Genomic DNA, 15,950 nt, shown 5'->3' with positions numbered 1-15,950 from the left:
TTTCAAATGTCACTGGAGTCAGGGAAAGTCCCGGATGATTGGAAGATTGCTGTTGTAACCCCCTTGTTCAAGAAAGGATCTAGACAAAAGATGGAAAATTATAGGCCAATTAGCCTAACCTCGGTTGTTGGTAAAATTCTAGAGGAGAAAGTGAGGTCTGCAGATGCTGGAGATCAGAGCTGATAATGTGTTGCTGGAAAAGCGCAGCAGGTCAGGCAGCATCCAAGGAACAGGAGATTCGATGTTTCGGGCATAAGCCCTTCTTCAGGAATCAGGAAGAGAGCTTCCTCAAGGAAGGCATCCTTGCAAGAGGATTCACAGTAGGTTAAAATCTTCGAGGAGAAAGTGAGGTCTGCTGATGCTGGAGATCAGAGCTGATAATGTGTTGCTGGAACAGCGCAGCAGGTCAGACAGCATCCAAGGAACAGGAGGTTCGACGTTTTGGGCTTAAGCCCTTCTTCAGGAATCAGATCCTTGAAGAAGGGCTTATGCCCAAAACGTCGAATCTCCTGTTCCTTGGATGCTGCCTGACCTGCTGCGCTTTTCCAGCAACACATTTTCAGGTAAAATTCTAAAATCCATCATTAAGGATGAGATTTCTAAATTCTTGGAAGAGCAGAGTCTGATCAGAACAAGTCAACATGGATTTAGTAAGGGGAGGTCATGCCTGACAAACCTGTTGGAATTCTTTGAAGAGGTGACAAGTAGGTTAGACCAAGGAAACCCAGTGGTTGTGGTCTAACTAGATTTCCAAAAGGCCCATGGTGTTCGAGGTGAGCTACTGGTATGGATTGAGGGTTGGCTGTCTGACAGAAGGCAGAGAGTTGGGATAAAACGTTCTTTTTCGGAATGGCAGCCGGTAACAAGAGGTGTCCCGCAGGGTTCAGTGTTGGGGCCGCAGCTGTTCACGTGATATATTAATGATCTGGATGAAGGGACTGGGGGCATTCTAGCGAAGTTTGCCGATGGTACAAAGTTAGGTGGACAGGCAGGTAGTACTGAGGAAGTGGGGAGGCTGCAGAAGGATCTAGCTGCAAATGTGTTGCTGGTCAAAGCACAGCAGGCCAGGCAGCATCTCAGGAATAGAGAATTCGACCTTTCGAGCATAAGCCCCAGAAGGATCTAGACAGTTTGGGAGAGTGGTCCAGGAAATGGCGGATGGAATTCAATGTGAGCAAATGCGAAGTCTTGCAGTTTGGGAAAAAGAATACAAGCATGGACTACTTTCTAAATGGTGAGAAAATTCATAAAGCTAAAGTACAAAGGGATCTGGGAGTGCTAGTCGAGGATTCTCTAAAGGTAAACATGCAGGTTGAGTCCGTGATTAAGAAAGCAAATGCAATGTTGTCATTTATCTCAAGAGGGTTGGAATATAAAAGTACCGCTGTGCTACTGAGACTGTATAAACCCCTGGTTAGGCCCCATTTGGAGTACTGTGTCCAGTTTTGGTCCCCACACCTCAGGAAGGACATACTGGCACTGGAGCGTGTCCAGCGGAGACTCACACGGATGATCCCTGGAATGGTAGGTCTAACATACGAGGAACAGCTGAGGATCCTGGGATTGTATTCATTGGAGTTTAGAAGGTTAAGGGGAGATCTAATAGAAACTTACAAGATAATACATGGCTTGGAAAGGGTGGATGCTAGGAAATTGTTTCCGTTAGACGAGGAGACTAGGACCCATGGACACAGCCTGAGAATTAGAGGGGGTAAATTCAGAACAGATATGTGGAGACATTTCTTCAGCCAGAGAGTGGTGGGCCTGTGGAATTCGTTGCCGCAGAGTGCCGTGGAGGCTGGAACGCTAAATGTCTTCAAGGCAGAGATTGATAGATTCTTGATGTCACAAGGAATTAAGGGCTACGGGGAGAATGCAGGTAAGTGGAGTTGAAATGTCCATCAGCCATGATTGAATGGCGGAGTGGACTCGATGGGCCGAATGACCTTACTTCCACTCCTATGTCTTATAGTCTTACCTTCACCTGCATGGCACTAACTGGTGTGCCATTACTTCCATTATACTCAATCACACACTTTGTTCCATTCCACGAGAAACAGTCCAAAATAGGGCAGAAAGGGCCCGGACGAGGTGTGGGTGCCTTACATTAAACTCTTCACACCCCCATGAGGAGCGGATCTTGGCCCTTGAAGACCAAACTACTACTGCAGGAGTACGAAGATATCCATGTCCCATCAACTGAGTAAGTGCCTTTCTGCATTCTAATGCAGTCCTTACATTAACACCTCAATGGGTGTCTTTCATTGCACATGAATTCCATAGATTCACCCATGTCTGGCTGAATAAGTTTTTCCTTATCTCCATTCTAAAATGTCTTCGCTTTACTCTGAGGTGGTTCCCTTGGGTCTTAGTCTCTTCTACCAATGGCAACATCTTCACAACATCCACTCTGTCCAGGCTATTTAGTCTTCTGTATGTTTCAATTAGATACCCCCTCATCTCTCTAGGCTCCATCAATTATAGACTCAGAGCCCTCAAATGTTCCTCATTTGTTAAGTTTTTCATTCATGGGACTATTCTCTGAACACGCTCCAGGGCCAGTGCATCCTTCCTGAGATATGGGGCCCAGTACTGTACACAATACTCCAAATGTAGCCTGACCAGAGCCTCAGAAGTACATCCTTGCTTTTGTACTCAAGTCGTCTCAAAATAAATGTCATCATTGCATTTGCCTTCCTAACTACAGACTCAACCTACAAGTTTACCTTGAGACAATCCTGGACTAGAACTCCCAAGTCTCTTTGCACTTCAGTCTTCTAAATTTTCTCCCCATTTAGAAAATAGCCCAAGGCTCTATTATTCCTACCAAAGTGCATGATCTCACACTTTTCCACGTTGAACTCCATCTGCCACTTCTTTGCCCACTCTCCTAACCTGTCTAAATCCTTCTGCAGCTTCCCCACCTCCTCAATGCTACCCGTCCCTCTACCTATTTTTGTATCATCTGCAAACTTAGCCAGAATGCCCTCAATTCTTTTGTCTAGATCATTAACAAATAAAGTGAAAAGTTGTGGTCCCAACACGGAGCCTTGTGGAACACAACTTGTCACTGGCTGCCATCCTGAGAAAGACCATTTTATCGCTGTTCTCTGCCAAACAGCAAAGCTTCTATCCATGCCAGGACCTTACTTTTAACACTATGGACCCTTACCTTAATCAGTAACCTCCTGTGCAACACCTTGTCAAAGGCATTCTTGAAGTCCAGATAGATAACATGCATTGGCTCTCCTTGGTCTAACAAGCTCATTATTTCCTCAAAGACTTCTAGCAGATTTGTCAGACATGATCTCCTCTTGATGAAACCATGCTGGCTTTAACCTCTTTTACCATATACTTCCAAGTATTCAGAAATCTCATCCTTCACAACGGATTCTAGAATCTTGCTCAAGACTGAGGTTAGGCTAATCGGTCTGTAATTTTCCATCTTTTGCCTTACTCCCTTTTTAAACAGGGGCGTCATGTTAGTGATTTTCCAATCCTCTGGGACACTCCCTAACTTGATTGATTCCTGAAAATCACCACTATTGCCTCCACTATCTCTTCAGCTATATCCTTTAGACCTCTGGGGTGTCGTCCGTCTGGTCCAGATCAATTATCCACCTTCAGGTCATTCAGTTTTTCTAGCACCTTCTCCTTGGTGACAGCCACCATACTCAGCTCTGCCCCTCACTCTCTTGAATTTTTGGGATATACTGCTGAAGAATAAACAAAGTAATTATTCAGTTCCTTGGCCATTTCCTTGCTCGCCACTATTATCACTTCAGTGTCATTTTACAGTGGTCCAATGTCCACTTTTGCCTCTACTTTGCCCTTTATAGCTTTCCCTCATATTTAATCTTTTCCCTCCTTATTTCTTTTTTGTTGTTGCCCTCTGTTGTTTTTTGTAAGCTTTCTCATCCTCTGGTTTCCTACTGCCCTTCACCACATTATATGCTTTCTCTGTTAAGGCTCCTGCATCATTCCTTCTGCTATCCTTGGTTTCCAGTTTCCCAACTGATCCTGACCCTTCAGAAGTCACTGCTACTAAACAGAGGGAGAGCACAGTGGCTAAGTGATTAGAACTACTACATCACAGTGCTAGAGACCTGGGTTAGATTCTAAACTTGGATGTCAGTCTGTGTGGAGTTTGCATGTTCTCTCCCTGTGTGTGTGTGTCTTTCCACCAGAGGCTGCAGTTTCCTCCCACAGTCCAAAGATATACAGGTTAGGTGAACTGTCCATATCAAATTGTCCAATTGTGTCAAGGGATGTGTAGGCTAAGTGGATTAGCCATAGTAAAAGTGGATTAGCCATAGTAAATGTGCATTAGCCATAGTAAATGTGGAGTTACGAGGGTAGGGTGGGAGGCAGGGTCTGGGTGGGATGCTCTTTGAGAGTTGCTGAATGGCCTCTTTCTGCACTGTGGGGAAATTATCAATCTGCTGCTCAAGCTTTCAGTGCTTGTTGAGCAGAAATTTCTTCCCATTAGATATTGGGAAGAATGAAATCATTGTATTCAGTCCCCACTCCAAATTCCTTTCTTGAGCTAATGACTTTAACCCTCTCCCTGGCAACATGCTAAGATTAACTTAATCTGCTCACAACCTTCATCATATTTGACCGGAAGATGAGCTTCTGACTTTGTAATGATCAGTTAAAACAGCCTATTTCTACCTCTGCAAGCTAGCTCGGTTACGATCATTGTAAAACACCATAAGGTTTACAGAAATAAAGAAGAAAACTTGCTGTCCTCGCCTGGTCGGGCCCAGCATTAGGAAGCCTCCCTTAAAGGATGCTAGTGTCATTCCAGTTGAGGTGCAACTCATCTGTCTTGAATAGGTCCCACTAATCCAAAGGTCCCTCTACACCATCTCGCTAGCTATGTACTCATCAGGACTAATCTTCTATCTCTGTACTCATGAACATGTGGCATCTGAAGTAATCCAGAGATTAACTCATTTTGGGTTTTTTTTTTAAGAACCTATTGATTCCCTTAACTCTGCTTGCAGGTGTTCATCTCTTTTTCTACATATGTCATTGTGGTGCATACTGTTACCCAATGTTTTTCCTCCTCCTACTCAATGCCATGCAGCCAGTTAGTGGCATCTTTGACCCTGGCACCAAGGAGGGCAACATACCATTGTGAAGTCTCTTTTGCAACCACAGAAATGCCTGTTTGTTCCCCTTACAATGAAATCTCCTATCACTATAACCCTGTAGTTCTTCTTTCTCCCCTCCTGTGCAGCAGAACCATCAATAGTGTCATGGAGTTGGGTCCCACTGCTTTCACCTGCACAGTCATTCCCCTCCCCCACCCCCACCCCCCCCCCCTGACCCCCACCCCCCCAACACATCCCACCTCCGCAATACTAACCAAAATAGTAAAGCCATTAGAAAAGGGAATGGCCAGAGGACTACTGCTCTCCCTGCCTTTCTCGACTCTGCCTGAAGGTCTCCCATGCCCTGTCGTTCAGCCTTCACCTGTGAAGTGATGACTTCACTAACCATACGATCCATGAAATATTCAGCATCACATATGCTCCACAGTAAATTCACGTACAGTTCCAGATTCTAAATAGTTATCCAGTAGCTGCACCTGGACACCACTTCCTGCACATGCATCTACCAGGGACAACTGAAGCTTCACTTGGCACATTGCACAGGAAGAGCGTACCACAGGTACAAACTCTCCTGCCATGACTTTCCTTAAGTCCTTTAGTTACTACCTTCTTTTAAAAAAAAATTACGCTTACCTAATAATATTATAAAATTACGTCCCTTGGACTAACTTTACTTATTACTTTATTACATTGGTCCTGACTTCCATTTAGATTAGATTAGATTTCACTGTGTGAAAACAGGCCCTTCGGCCTAACAAGTCCACACCGACCCTCCGAAGAGTAACCCACCCAGACCCATCTCCCTCTGACTAATGCACCTAACACTAATGCAATTTAGCATGGCCAATTCACCTGGCCTGCACATCTTTGGACTGTGGGACGAAACCAGAGCACCTGGAGGAAACCCACACAGCCACGGGAAGAATGCACAAACTCCCCACAGACAAGTCACCCGAGGCTGGAATCAAACCTAGGATCCTGATGCAGTGAGGCAGCAGTGCTAACCACTGAGCCACTGTGCCACCCTTTCTTAAACGCTGCAACACTTAACACACTGAAGTGCCATTGGCGACTCACACAAATGGCGGCCGTAGGATTTACTTCTAAAATAAAACAAAGAACTGAGGATGCTGGAGATCTGAAACAAAAACAGAAATTGCTGATGAAACTCAGAAGGTGTGGCAGCATCTGTGAGGAGAAAGCAGAGTTAATGTTTTGAGTTTGATGACTCTTCATCAGAATTTTGTTGAGAATCCTATTGCTGCTTTCCACTCTCTGCTAAGCTGAAGTTAGGGAAGAAAAACTGCCATCCTTATTTGGTCTAGCCTATATATGACCCCGACCCTTATAAGTGTGTATAAGCTCTTAACTGCCCTCTAAAAGGGCCTGGCGAGCCATTCAGTAATATCAACTTGGGGCAACATGGTGGCTCAGTGGTCAGCACTGCTGCCTCACAGCACCAGAGACTGGGTTCAATTCCAACATCGAGCAACTATCTTTGTGGAGTTTGCACATTTGCTCCGTGACTGCATGGCATTCCTCTGGGTGCTCCAATTTCTTTTCACAGTCCAAGGATGTGCTGGTTAGGTGGATTCACCACAGGAAATGCAGGGTACAGGGATAGGGTAGTGGGGGGTGGGTCTGGGTGGAATTTTCTTTGGAGGGTCAGTATGGACTCAATTAGTCAAATGGCCTGCTTCTACACTGTAGGGATTCTATTAATCTAACCAATAAAATGTCTCAAAAAGGAAATAAACTGGACATGGCCTTGTGTGTGGGAAATCGTGATTCAATAACCTAATTGAGTTTTTGAAGAAGGAACAAAGAGGATTGATGAGGGCAGAGCGATGGCCTATATCGACTTCAGTATGGCATATGGCAAGGCTCCTCATGGCAGACTGGTTGGAAAGGTTAGATCACAGGAAATAAAAGGGAGAACAAAACTGTCTCGAAGGTAGAAGACAGAGGGTGGTGGAGGGTTGCTTTTCACACTGAAGGCCTGTGACCAGCAGTACGCCACTAGATTCGATGCTGGGTCCACTGCTTTTCATCATTTATACAAGTTATTTAGATGTCAACATAGGAGGTATGGTTAGTAAGTTTGCAGGTGACACCAGAATTGGAGGTGTAGTGGACAGCGAAGTAGGCTACCTCAGAGTCAATAGGATCTTGATCAGATGGGCCAAAGGGCCAAGCAGTGGCAGATGGAGATTAATTTAGATAAATGTGAGATGCAGGATTTTGGAAAGGCAAATCAGGGCAGGACTTATACACTGGAGCAGGAGAGTCAACATGTCGGGCATGAGCCCTTCTTCAGGTTCCTGAAGAAGGGCTCATGCCCGAAACGTCGACTCTCCTGCTCCTTGGGTGCTGCCTGACCTCCTGCACTTTTCCAGCAACACATTTTCAGCTCTGATCTCCAGCATCTGCAGTCTTCACTTTCTCCTAGGATTATACACTTAATGATAAAGTCCCGGGAGTGTTATTGAACAAAGAAACCTTGGAGTGTAGTTTCATTGTTTCTTGAAAGTGCAGTCTCAGGTAGATAAGATGATGAAGAAGGTGTTTGGTATGCTTGCCTTTATCGGTCAGAGTGTTGAGTATAGGAGTTGAGACATCATGTTGCAGATGTACAGGACATTGGTTAGGCAAGTTTTGGAATACTGCGTGCAATTCTGTCTCCCTGCTATAGAAAGGATGTTGTGAAACTTGAAAGGGTTTAGAAAAGATATACAAGGACGTTGTTAGGGTTGGGGGGGGGGGGTTTGAGCTATAGGAAGAGGCTGAATAAGCTGGGGCTATTTTCTCAGGAGCATCAAAGGCTGAGGGGTGACCTTACAGAATCATGAGGGGCATGAATAGGGTAAATAGATTAGATACCCTACAGTATGGAAACGGGCCCTTCAGCCCAACAAGTCCACACCGACCTTCCGAAGAGTAACCCACCCAGACCCATTCCCTGTATTTACCCCTGACTAATGCACCTAACACAATGGGCAATTTACCATGGCCAATTCACCTGACCTGCACATCTTTGGATTGTGGGAGGAAACCGGAGCACCAGGAGGAAACCCAGATAGACACAGGGAGAATGTGCAAACTCCACACAGACAGTCGCCTGAGGCAGGAATTGAACCTGGGACCCTGGTGCTGTGAAGGCAGCAGTGCTAACCACTGAGCCAATAGACAGAATCTTTTTCCTGGCTTGGGGATGTCCAAAACCAGAGGGCATAAGGTAAGGAGGAAAGGTTTAAAAGGGACCTAAGGGGCAACTTTTTCACGTAGAGGGTGGTGCATGTATGGAATGAGCTGCCAGAGGGAGTGGTGGAAGCTGGTACAATTACAACATTTAAAAAGCATTTGGAGAGGTATATGATTAGGAAGGGTTTAGAGGTATATGAGCAAAATTCTGGCAAATGGGACTAGATTTATTTAGGATACCTAGTTGGCATCAACAGGTTGGACCAAAGGGTCTGTTTCTATATATCTTTATGACTACCTAGCATCAATTGGAGGCTTGGGACTCGGATAATGTGGGGGGAAGGGAAAATGAAGAAGTTGTGAAATCCACATTTATCCCGTGTGCTATATATCTCTATGACTACCTAGTTTCAACTAAGTCACTAGAAATGGTATTGAAAAACACTGGAGATCAGTAGGCATCCGAGGAGCAGGAGAATCTCGGAAATGACCCGCAAGAAGGTGTCCTGTCTCCCCGATGTAGAGGAGACCAATATCAACTGCATCCGTTGCATCTGGTGTGGTCTCCTCTATATTGGGGAGACAGGACACCTTCTTGCAATCGTTTCAGAGAACATCTCTGGGACACCAGCACCCACCAACCCCACCACCCCGTGGCTGAACACTTCATCTCCCCCTTCCACTCTGTCAAGGACATGCAGGCCTCCTTCACCACCAAACCATTACCACCCGATGCCTGGTGGAAGACCACCTCATATTCCGCCTTGGGACTCTGCAACCACACGGGGTAAATGTGGATTTCAACAGTGCCCCCATTTCCCCTCACCCCCACATTATCCCAGTCCCAAGCCTTCAAGTCAGCACCGCCTTCCAGACTGGTCCATCACTCCCCCCTCCGACCTATCACCCTCTCCCTCACCTTCATCCACTTATCACTTTTCCAGCTACCTTCCACCCAACCCCACCCCCTCCCATTTATCTCTCAGCCCCAACCCACAAGCCTCATTCCTGATGAAAGGCTTCCACCTGAAATGTTGATTCTCCTGCTCCTCGGGATGCTGCCTCATCTGCTGTGCTTTGCCAGCACTACACCCTCGACTCTGATCTCCAGCATCTGTAGTCCTCACTTTCTCGTATTGGAAAACACTGTCTTGTCAACTCTGCTAAGCTCCATTTACCAATATCTGGGGGCTAATGTCAAAATTAAGAAAGCTATCTCACAGATTGGGCAAGCAACAGCCTGACAAACATACTAAGGGAATCATATTGACACACACACACACACAACCCCAAGTGTGTCCTATCCCAATGGCAGGACAGACACAGTAGAAGTGAGGGTGCAGTAATATACAGTTGGGAAGAAGTAACCCTAGGAGTTTTCAACATTGCCTCTGGATCCCAAGAAGTCTCATGGCATCAGGTCAAATGTAGGTAAGGAAATTTCTTGGTGATTACTATATACTGTCATTGTTTGGCTGATGAACCAGTATTCCTCCATGTTGATAACCACTTGAAGGAAGTATTGATGGTGGCAAGGGTGCAGAATTCAGTCTTGGGGACTTCAAGAGTGGCTCCATATTTCCAACTGTGGACAGAATAACATTCATTGCCCGAAACGTCAATTTTCCTGCTCATCGGATGCTGCCTGACCTGCTGTGCTTTTCCAGCACCACATTCTCGACTCTAATCTCCAGCATCTGCAGTCCTCACATGCCCAGACACTTTAGCCACTCTGCCACATATCAAAGACATCTCAGAGATGACAACCAGACTATTCCAGCCCCTACGCATCATAGTGGCCCACAAACCTACCACCACATTGAGATAGCTCCCGATGAATTTAAAGAACCCCATGCCAACAATCAGCAGAACAAAATCATATACAAAATACCCTGCAAGGACTACAACAAACATTACATTGGGCAAATGGGCAGGAAACTAGCCACCAGGATGCATGAGCACCAACTAGCTACCAAACGACATGACCAACTATCACTGGTATACAGACACACAGACGAAGAGGGACACCCGTCGTCTGGGACAATACATCCATCCTGGGACAGGCTAAACAAAGTCACGCACAGGAATTCCTAGAGGCTTGGCATTCAAACCAGAACTCCATTAACAAACATATAGATTTGGATCCCATTCACCAACCTCTCAGACACAGAACCGGAAATGATATCATCTACCACAACAAACCGAGACAGATAAATAGCAAGCGGGACAGAACACTAACACTTTACCGAAGGCTCACTAATGATGTTACCTAGCCTGGTGACGAAATGTCTGAGAAACATCTACTGGCTCAGCGAACAAATTTACAACCTGAACTACAAATCTTCTCCAATGTCCTTACCCCAAACCCAAACCTTGTTATCACATAAGCTGCTACCCTTTCTGATGGAGGGCTTTTGCCCGAAACATCGATTTTCCCGCTCCTCAGATGCTGCCTGACCTGCTGTTCTTTTTCAGCACCACACTCTTGACTCTAATCTCCAGCGTCTGTAGACCTCACTTTAACCCTGCTACCAGAAACAACACACTGTCAGCCACTAATGGTCCCCATTAGCAACTATTGATTCTCCCAGGCTGACCTTTAACCATTCTTTTGTCTGCCCAACAGTTTTTCCAATCAGGTAGGCCAATGGACCAAGGATGGACAGATAGTATTTAATTTAGGTAAATGTGAGGTGCTGTATTTTGAAAAGGCAAATCAGAGCAGGACTTATACACTTAATGGTAAGGCTCTGGGGAGTGTTACTGACCAAAGAGACTTGGAGTGCAGGTTCATAGTTTCTTGAAAGTGGAGTCGCAGGCAGATAGGATAGTGAAGAAGATGTTTCGTATGCTTTCCTTTATTGGTCAGAGCATCGAATACAGGAGTTGGGAGGTCAAGCTGCGGTTGTACAGGACATTGGTTAGGCCACTTTTGGAATATTGTGTCTCCCTCCTATCAGCAATATGTTGCGAAACTTCAAAGGGTTCAGAAAAGATTTACAAAGATGTTGCCAGGGTCGGACGATTTGAGCTATAGGCTGAATAGATTGGGCCTATTTTCCCTGGAGTGTCAGAGGCTGAGGGCTGACCTTATAGAGGTTTATACATTCTTTTAAATACACAAAGTATTTTCCCCGGGGTGGTGAGTCCAGAACAAGATTTAGGGTGAGAGGGGAAAAATTTAAAAGGGACCAAAGGAGCAACTTTTTCACACAGACGGTAGTGCATGTATGGAATGAGCTGCCAGGTGAAGTGGCGGAGGCCAGTACAATTACAACATTTAAAAGGCATCTGGTATATGAATTGGAAGGGTTTAGAGGAATATGGGGTAAGTGTTGGCGAATGGGACTATATTCGGTTCGGGATATCTGGTCGGCATGAACGAGTTGGACCAAAGGTCTATTTCTGTGCTGTACATCTCTATGATTATGACTCTCTTTCTCACCTTCATCTTCACTTATCATTACTCCTTACTCTAACTTTCAGCATATATACCAATCTTTTCCAAACTACAATTAGTTCTGAAGGGTCACTAGACCTGAAATGTTAATTCTGCTCCTTGCCACAAATATTACCAGATCAGCTGAGTTTTTCCAGCAATTTCTGATTTCCAGCATCTGCAGACGTTTTTCTATCAATCCCTGTCTTCTTTCACATAACAGTGACTAACTACACTTGAAAAGTGCATAAACAGAAATTGCTGGAAACGTTTGCCATTCTTTTGGTCTTAAAAAGTACATAATTGGCAGTAAAACACGTTGAGATCAGGTGGTAATGAAAAGTGCAATGTGAACACGAGTTTTGTTTTCTTTTAAATGTAGTCAACAACTCAGCATCAACAGCCCTTAGGATATGCATCAAAGATCCAAACATTAAAACCATTGGTTGCAATATAATTTCACTTCAAATCAGTCCTAAATATTCAATCCCTTATTCTGAGATTGTGACTTTGAATTCCAAACTTGCCAGCAAGGGGAAATCATCCTCCCTGCACTGAACGCATCTCTGACAGATTTTTGTATATTCAAATGAGATCTCATTCATTTAAATTCTAGGTAATACAACCTATTAATTATTCCTCGAGGTAAATCCGTCAACCCGGGGGTCAATCTAAATCACCCTCCAAAGCAAATATATCCTTTCCTTAATAAGGAGATCAAAATTACCACAAAATTCTCCAGTAATGGTCTCCCAAGGTTTTATAAATTGTACTATTTCCCTCACAAACATAATACGATCACAGTTTACAATTAGCTTCATGTACCCGAACAGTATAAACAACAATAAAAATTACACTACTCAGATTTCTAATTCGAGCTTTCCTAAGAAAGTACTGAACTAGGCCAATGGTCTATCACCAGATTGAATTAAATTTCTCACCATGACTCCTGTAGGCAACCAAAAGCGGCGGGATGTATGTAAGCGCCATAACTATCAACAAGAACAACGTGGCTTTGGTGAAAATGCTCGTTTTGTAACGAATTAATGAGGGGTGCGAATAAATTTCGTACATGGCCATTGGTGACAGAGCTCCTGGGGAAACCGCCGCTTCGGTTCGACTTTGGTGTCAGGTTCCCATCGCTTCCCAGGGCAACCGTCGTCAGGCCGCGGTGTGAGGCGGGGCTATCGCGACTGACAGCAACATCACCCAACCACAGAACGACGCGGTCCAGCCGTCACCCAGATCCATCCAATGGGAACAGGAGAGTGAGGAGGCTCCACCCCCCCCAACCTCGACCAGAGCTAAGGTTGGTCTTTCAGAATCGCATGTTGGTCCATGCTGGAGGAGGGTACGTGTCCTATTTTCTAAAGGAACAATTCAGTTGAGTGATATTGCCCACTTGTTTCATGTTTTTCAGGCAATGCTCTAATTCTTGCTTGAACGCATCAATTGAACCGGTACTTTGCCATAATGGCAGTTCACACCACATTGCCATTCCAAAATCACATGTAAAAGAGTTTCTTCATGCCATCAAAAGTCCTCACCTCATCAATCACTAATAATTATGATTGTCTACCTGCAAAATTCCGTGTAGCTGTTTATTGGTCCTGTGGATTTTTTTTTTAGATTAGACTTACAGTGTGGAAACAGGCCCTTCGGCCCAACAAGTCCACACCGACCCGCCGAAGCGCAACCCACCCATACCCCTACATTTACCCCTTACCTAACACTATGGGCAATTTAGCATGGCCAATTCACCTGACCCGCACATCTTTGTGACTGTGGGAGGAAACCGGAGCACCCGGAGGAAACCCACGCAGACACGGGGAGAACGTGCAAACTCCACACAGTCAGTCGCCTGAGTCGGGAATTGAACCCGGGTCTACAGGCGCTGTGAGGCAGCAGTGCTAACCACTGTGCCACCGTGCCGCCCCTTGGATTCTTGCATGGCTGATGAATCCAATTCTAGATTAGAGTGGTGCTGGAAAAGCACAGCAGGTCAGGCAGCATCCAAGGAGCAGGAAAATCGACATTTCGGGCAAAAGCCTTTCTCATTCTAGAATCTGCTGTCCAACCACACAACTGGAAGCTGTTTCTGGGTGGTGGAATTGGTCCTTGGCTATGTGTTCGCTGGCAATCTATCTTTAGTTCCTTTCCACACTTTCTCCTGTTGACGGATATTCTCAAAGTGTTGTGTTCCTTCATACAGGACCTTAGTCAGTTACTTCTAAGTAAAAAGGGAGGTCTGCAGATGCTGGAGATCAGAGCTGAAAATGTGTTGCTGGAAAAGCACAGCAGGTCAGGCAGCATCCAAGGAACAGGAAATTCGACGTTTCGGGCATAAGCCTGATGAAGGGCTTATGCCCGAAACATCGAATTTCCTGTTCCTTGGATGCTGCCTGACCTGCTGCACTTTTCCAGGAACACATTTTCAGCTCAGTTACTTCTAAACAAAGGTTCTTCAATGTATTGACATATATACTGCATTTCTTGGGAGAAGTCTTCAGGGAGCCTTTGAAATGCTTCTTTTGCCCTCCTCTGATCTGGGCAAAGATGATTTGCTTTAGCAGTTAAAACTCAGGCATCTTAAGCACATGACAGTTGGTTTTGGATCATCATGGTCTTGATGCTGGTGCTATTGCTTCAAGGATGTTGACGTTAGTAGACTTGTCCTCCCAAATGATGCAGAGAATCCATCTCAAACGAAATGTGTAGTACTTCTCAAGGACCAAGGACCAATTCCACCACCCAGAAACAGCTTCCAGTTGTGTGGTTGGACAGCAGATTCTAGAATGAGAAAGGCTTTTGCCCGAAATGTCGATTTTCCTGCTCCTTGGATGCTGCCTGACCTGCTGTGCTTTTCCAGCACCACTCTAATCTAGAATTGGATTCATCAGCCATGCAAGAATCCACAGGACCAATAAACAGCTACACGGAATTTTGCAGGTAGACATAATTATTAGTGATTGATGAGGTGAGGACTTTTGATGGCATGAAGAAACTCTTTTACATGTGATTTTGGAATGGCAATGTGGTGTGAACTGCCATTATGGCAAAGTACCGGTTCAATTGATGCGTTCAAGCAAGAATTAGAGCATTGCCTGAAAAACATGAAACAAGTGGGCAATATCACTTGAGATGATGTCTATTTGTAATCCAAGTTTTGGAGCCATGTAGAAGAGCCAGAAGGATGATATAATTATACACGAGGATCTTGGTATCAGCACAGATGTCACGGTCATCTGTGTTGAATTCCTCCATCCATGTCAACTATAGATGAGAGGAGAAAGTGAGGACTGCAGATGCTGGAGATGAGCTGAAAATGTGTTGCTGGAAAAGTGCAGCAGGTCAGGCAGCATCCAAGGAGCAGGAGAATCGACATTTTGGGCATGAGCTCATGCCCAATTCATTGATTCTCCTGTTCCTTGGATGCTGCCTGACCTGCTGCGCTTTTCCAGCAACACATTTTCAACTATAGATGAGAGCTAGTTTCCCAGCTAGGAGAAATGTTCCATGTTTGGGAAGATTCCTCTGTTGTTCTTAATGGACAGATGGACAAGAACTTGACTTGGGACAGATAGTAAAAGATTTGAGTTATCTTTAGGGTGAGGGTGAAATCAATTCTTCAGTATGCTTCCGCAAAGACATTAAGCAAGGATTGAAGATTCTCTTCCGAGAGAGTGAAGATGACATTGTCAATTAGCTGAGGTTGAAAGTTTCTTATCCAATTTGTTGACAGTTTCCACACCACTGGGAATCTTGTTCTTGACAAGACGAAGAATGTCATCATTACTTCTTCTAATAATTACTTGAAATATGTGCTCTCTGGTCCTCAAACCTCTTTTATTGTGTGATTTGACTCCACGTGGAGTTTGGATTCAAGACAGACTAATCAAAGAGAAGACAAAATCAAGGACTTGTCTTCAGGCTTAGATCTCAAAGTAACACAGGTTATTATACTTTCAAATTACACATTGCTATACTTGATAATCATAGATATACCAGGCTCTGATCTTAGATAATGACTAATCTAACTTTTTTCTGTCATAAAGTCATGAAGGTCTATAGCACGGAAAAAGGCTTTCAAGTCTGCACTAGTCAGAAACAACCACCTAAGTGACCTAATCCCATTTTTCAGCACTTGGTCCATCGACTTATATGCTTTGGCATCACAAGTGTATGTCTAA

General features: G+C 44.8%; 1 protein-coding gene across 1 annotated transcript in view; it reads right to left on the bottom strand.

Moving 5' to 3' along the window:
* tmem231 (transmembrane protein 231) overlaps positions 1–12,918 on the bottom strand; it is a 52,675-nt gene extending 39,757 nt beyond the window's left edge. Inside the window, exon 1 of the mRNA XM_060837629.1 lies at positions 12,702–12,918. Within this exon, the coding sequence (XP_060693612.1) occupies positions 12,702–12,840 (139 nt within the window). The 5' untranslated portion in view covers positions 12,841–12,918. The remainder of the gene's footprint in view (positions 1–12,701) is intronic.
* Positions 12,919–15,950: the final 3,032 nt, after the last annotated feature.

The sequence above is a fragment of the Hemiscyllium ocellatum genome, chromosome 17 (assembly GCF_020745735.1).
Source record: "Hemiscyllium ocellatum isolate sHemOce1 chromosome 17, sHemOce1.pat.X.cur, whole genome shotgun sequence".
NCBI classification, from domain to species: domain Eukaryota; kingdom Metazoa; phylum Chordata; class Chondrichthyes; order Orectolobiformes; family Hemiscylliidae; genus Hemiscyllium; species Hemiscyllium ocellatum.
The sequence above is the reverse complement of the archived record's forward strand: the minus strand, read 5'-3'. Positions and strand labels throughout refer to the sequence as shown.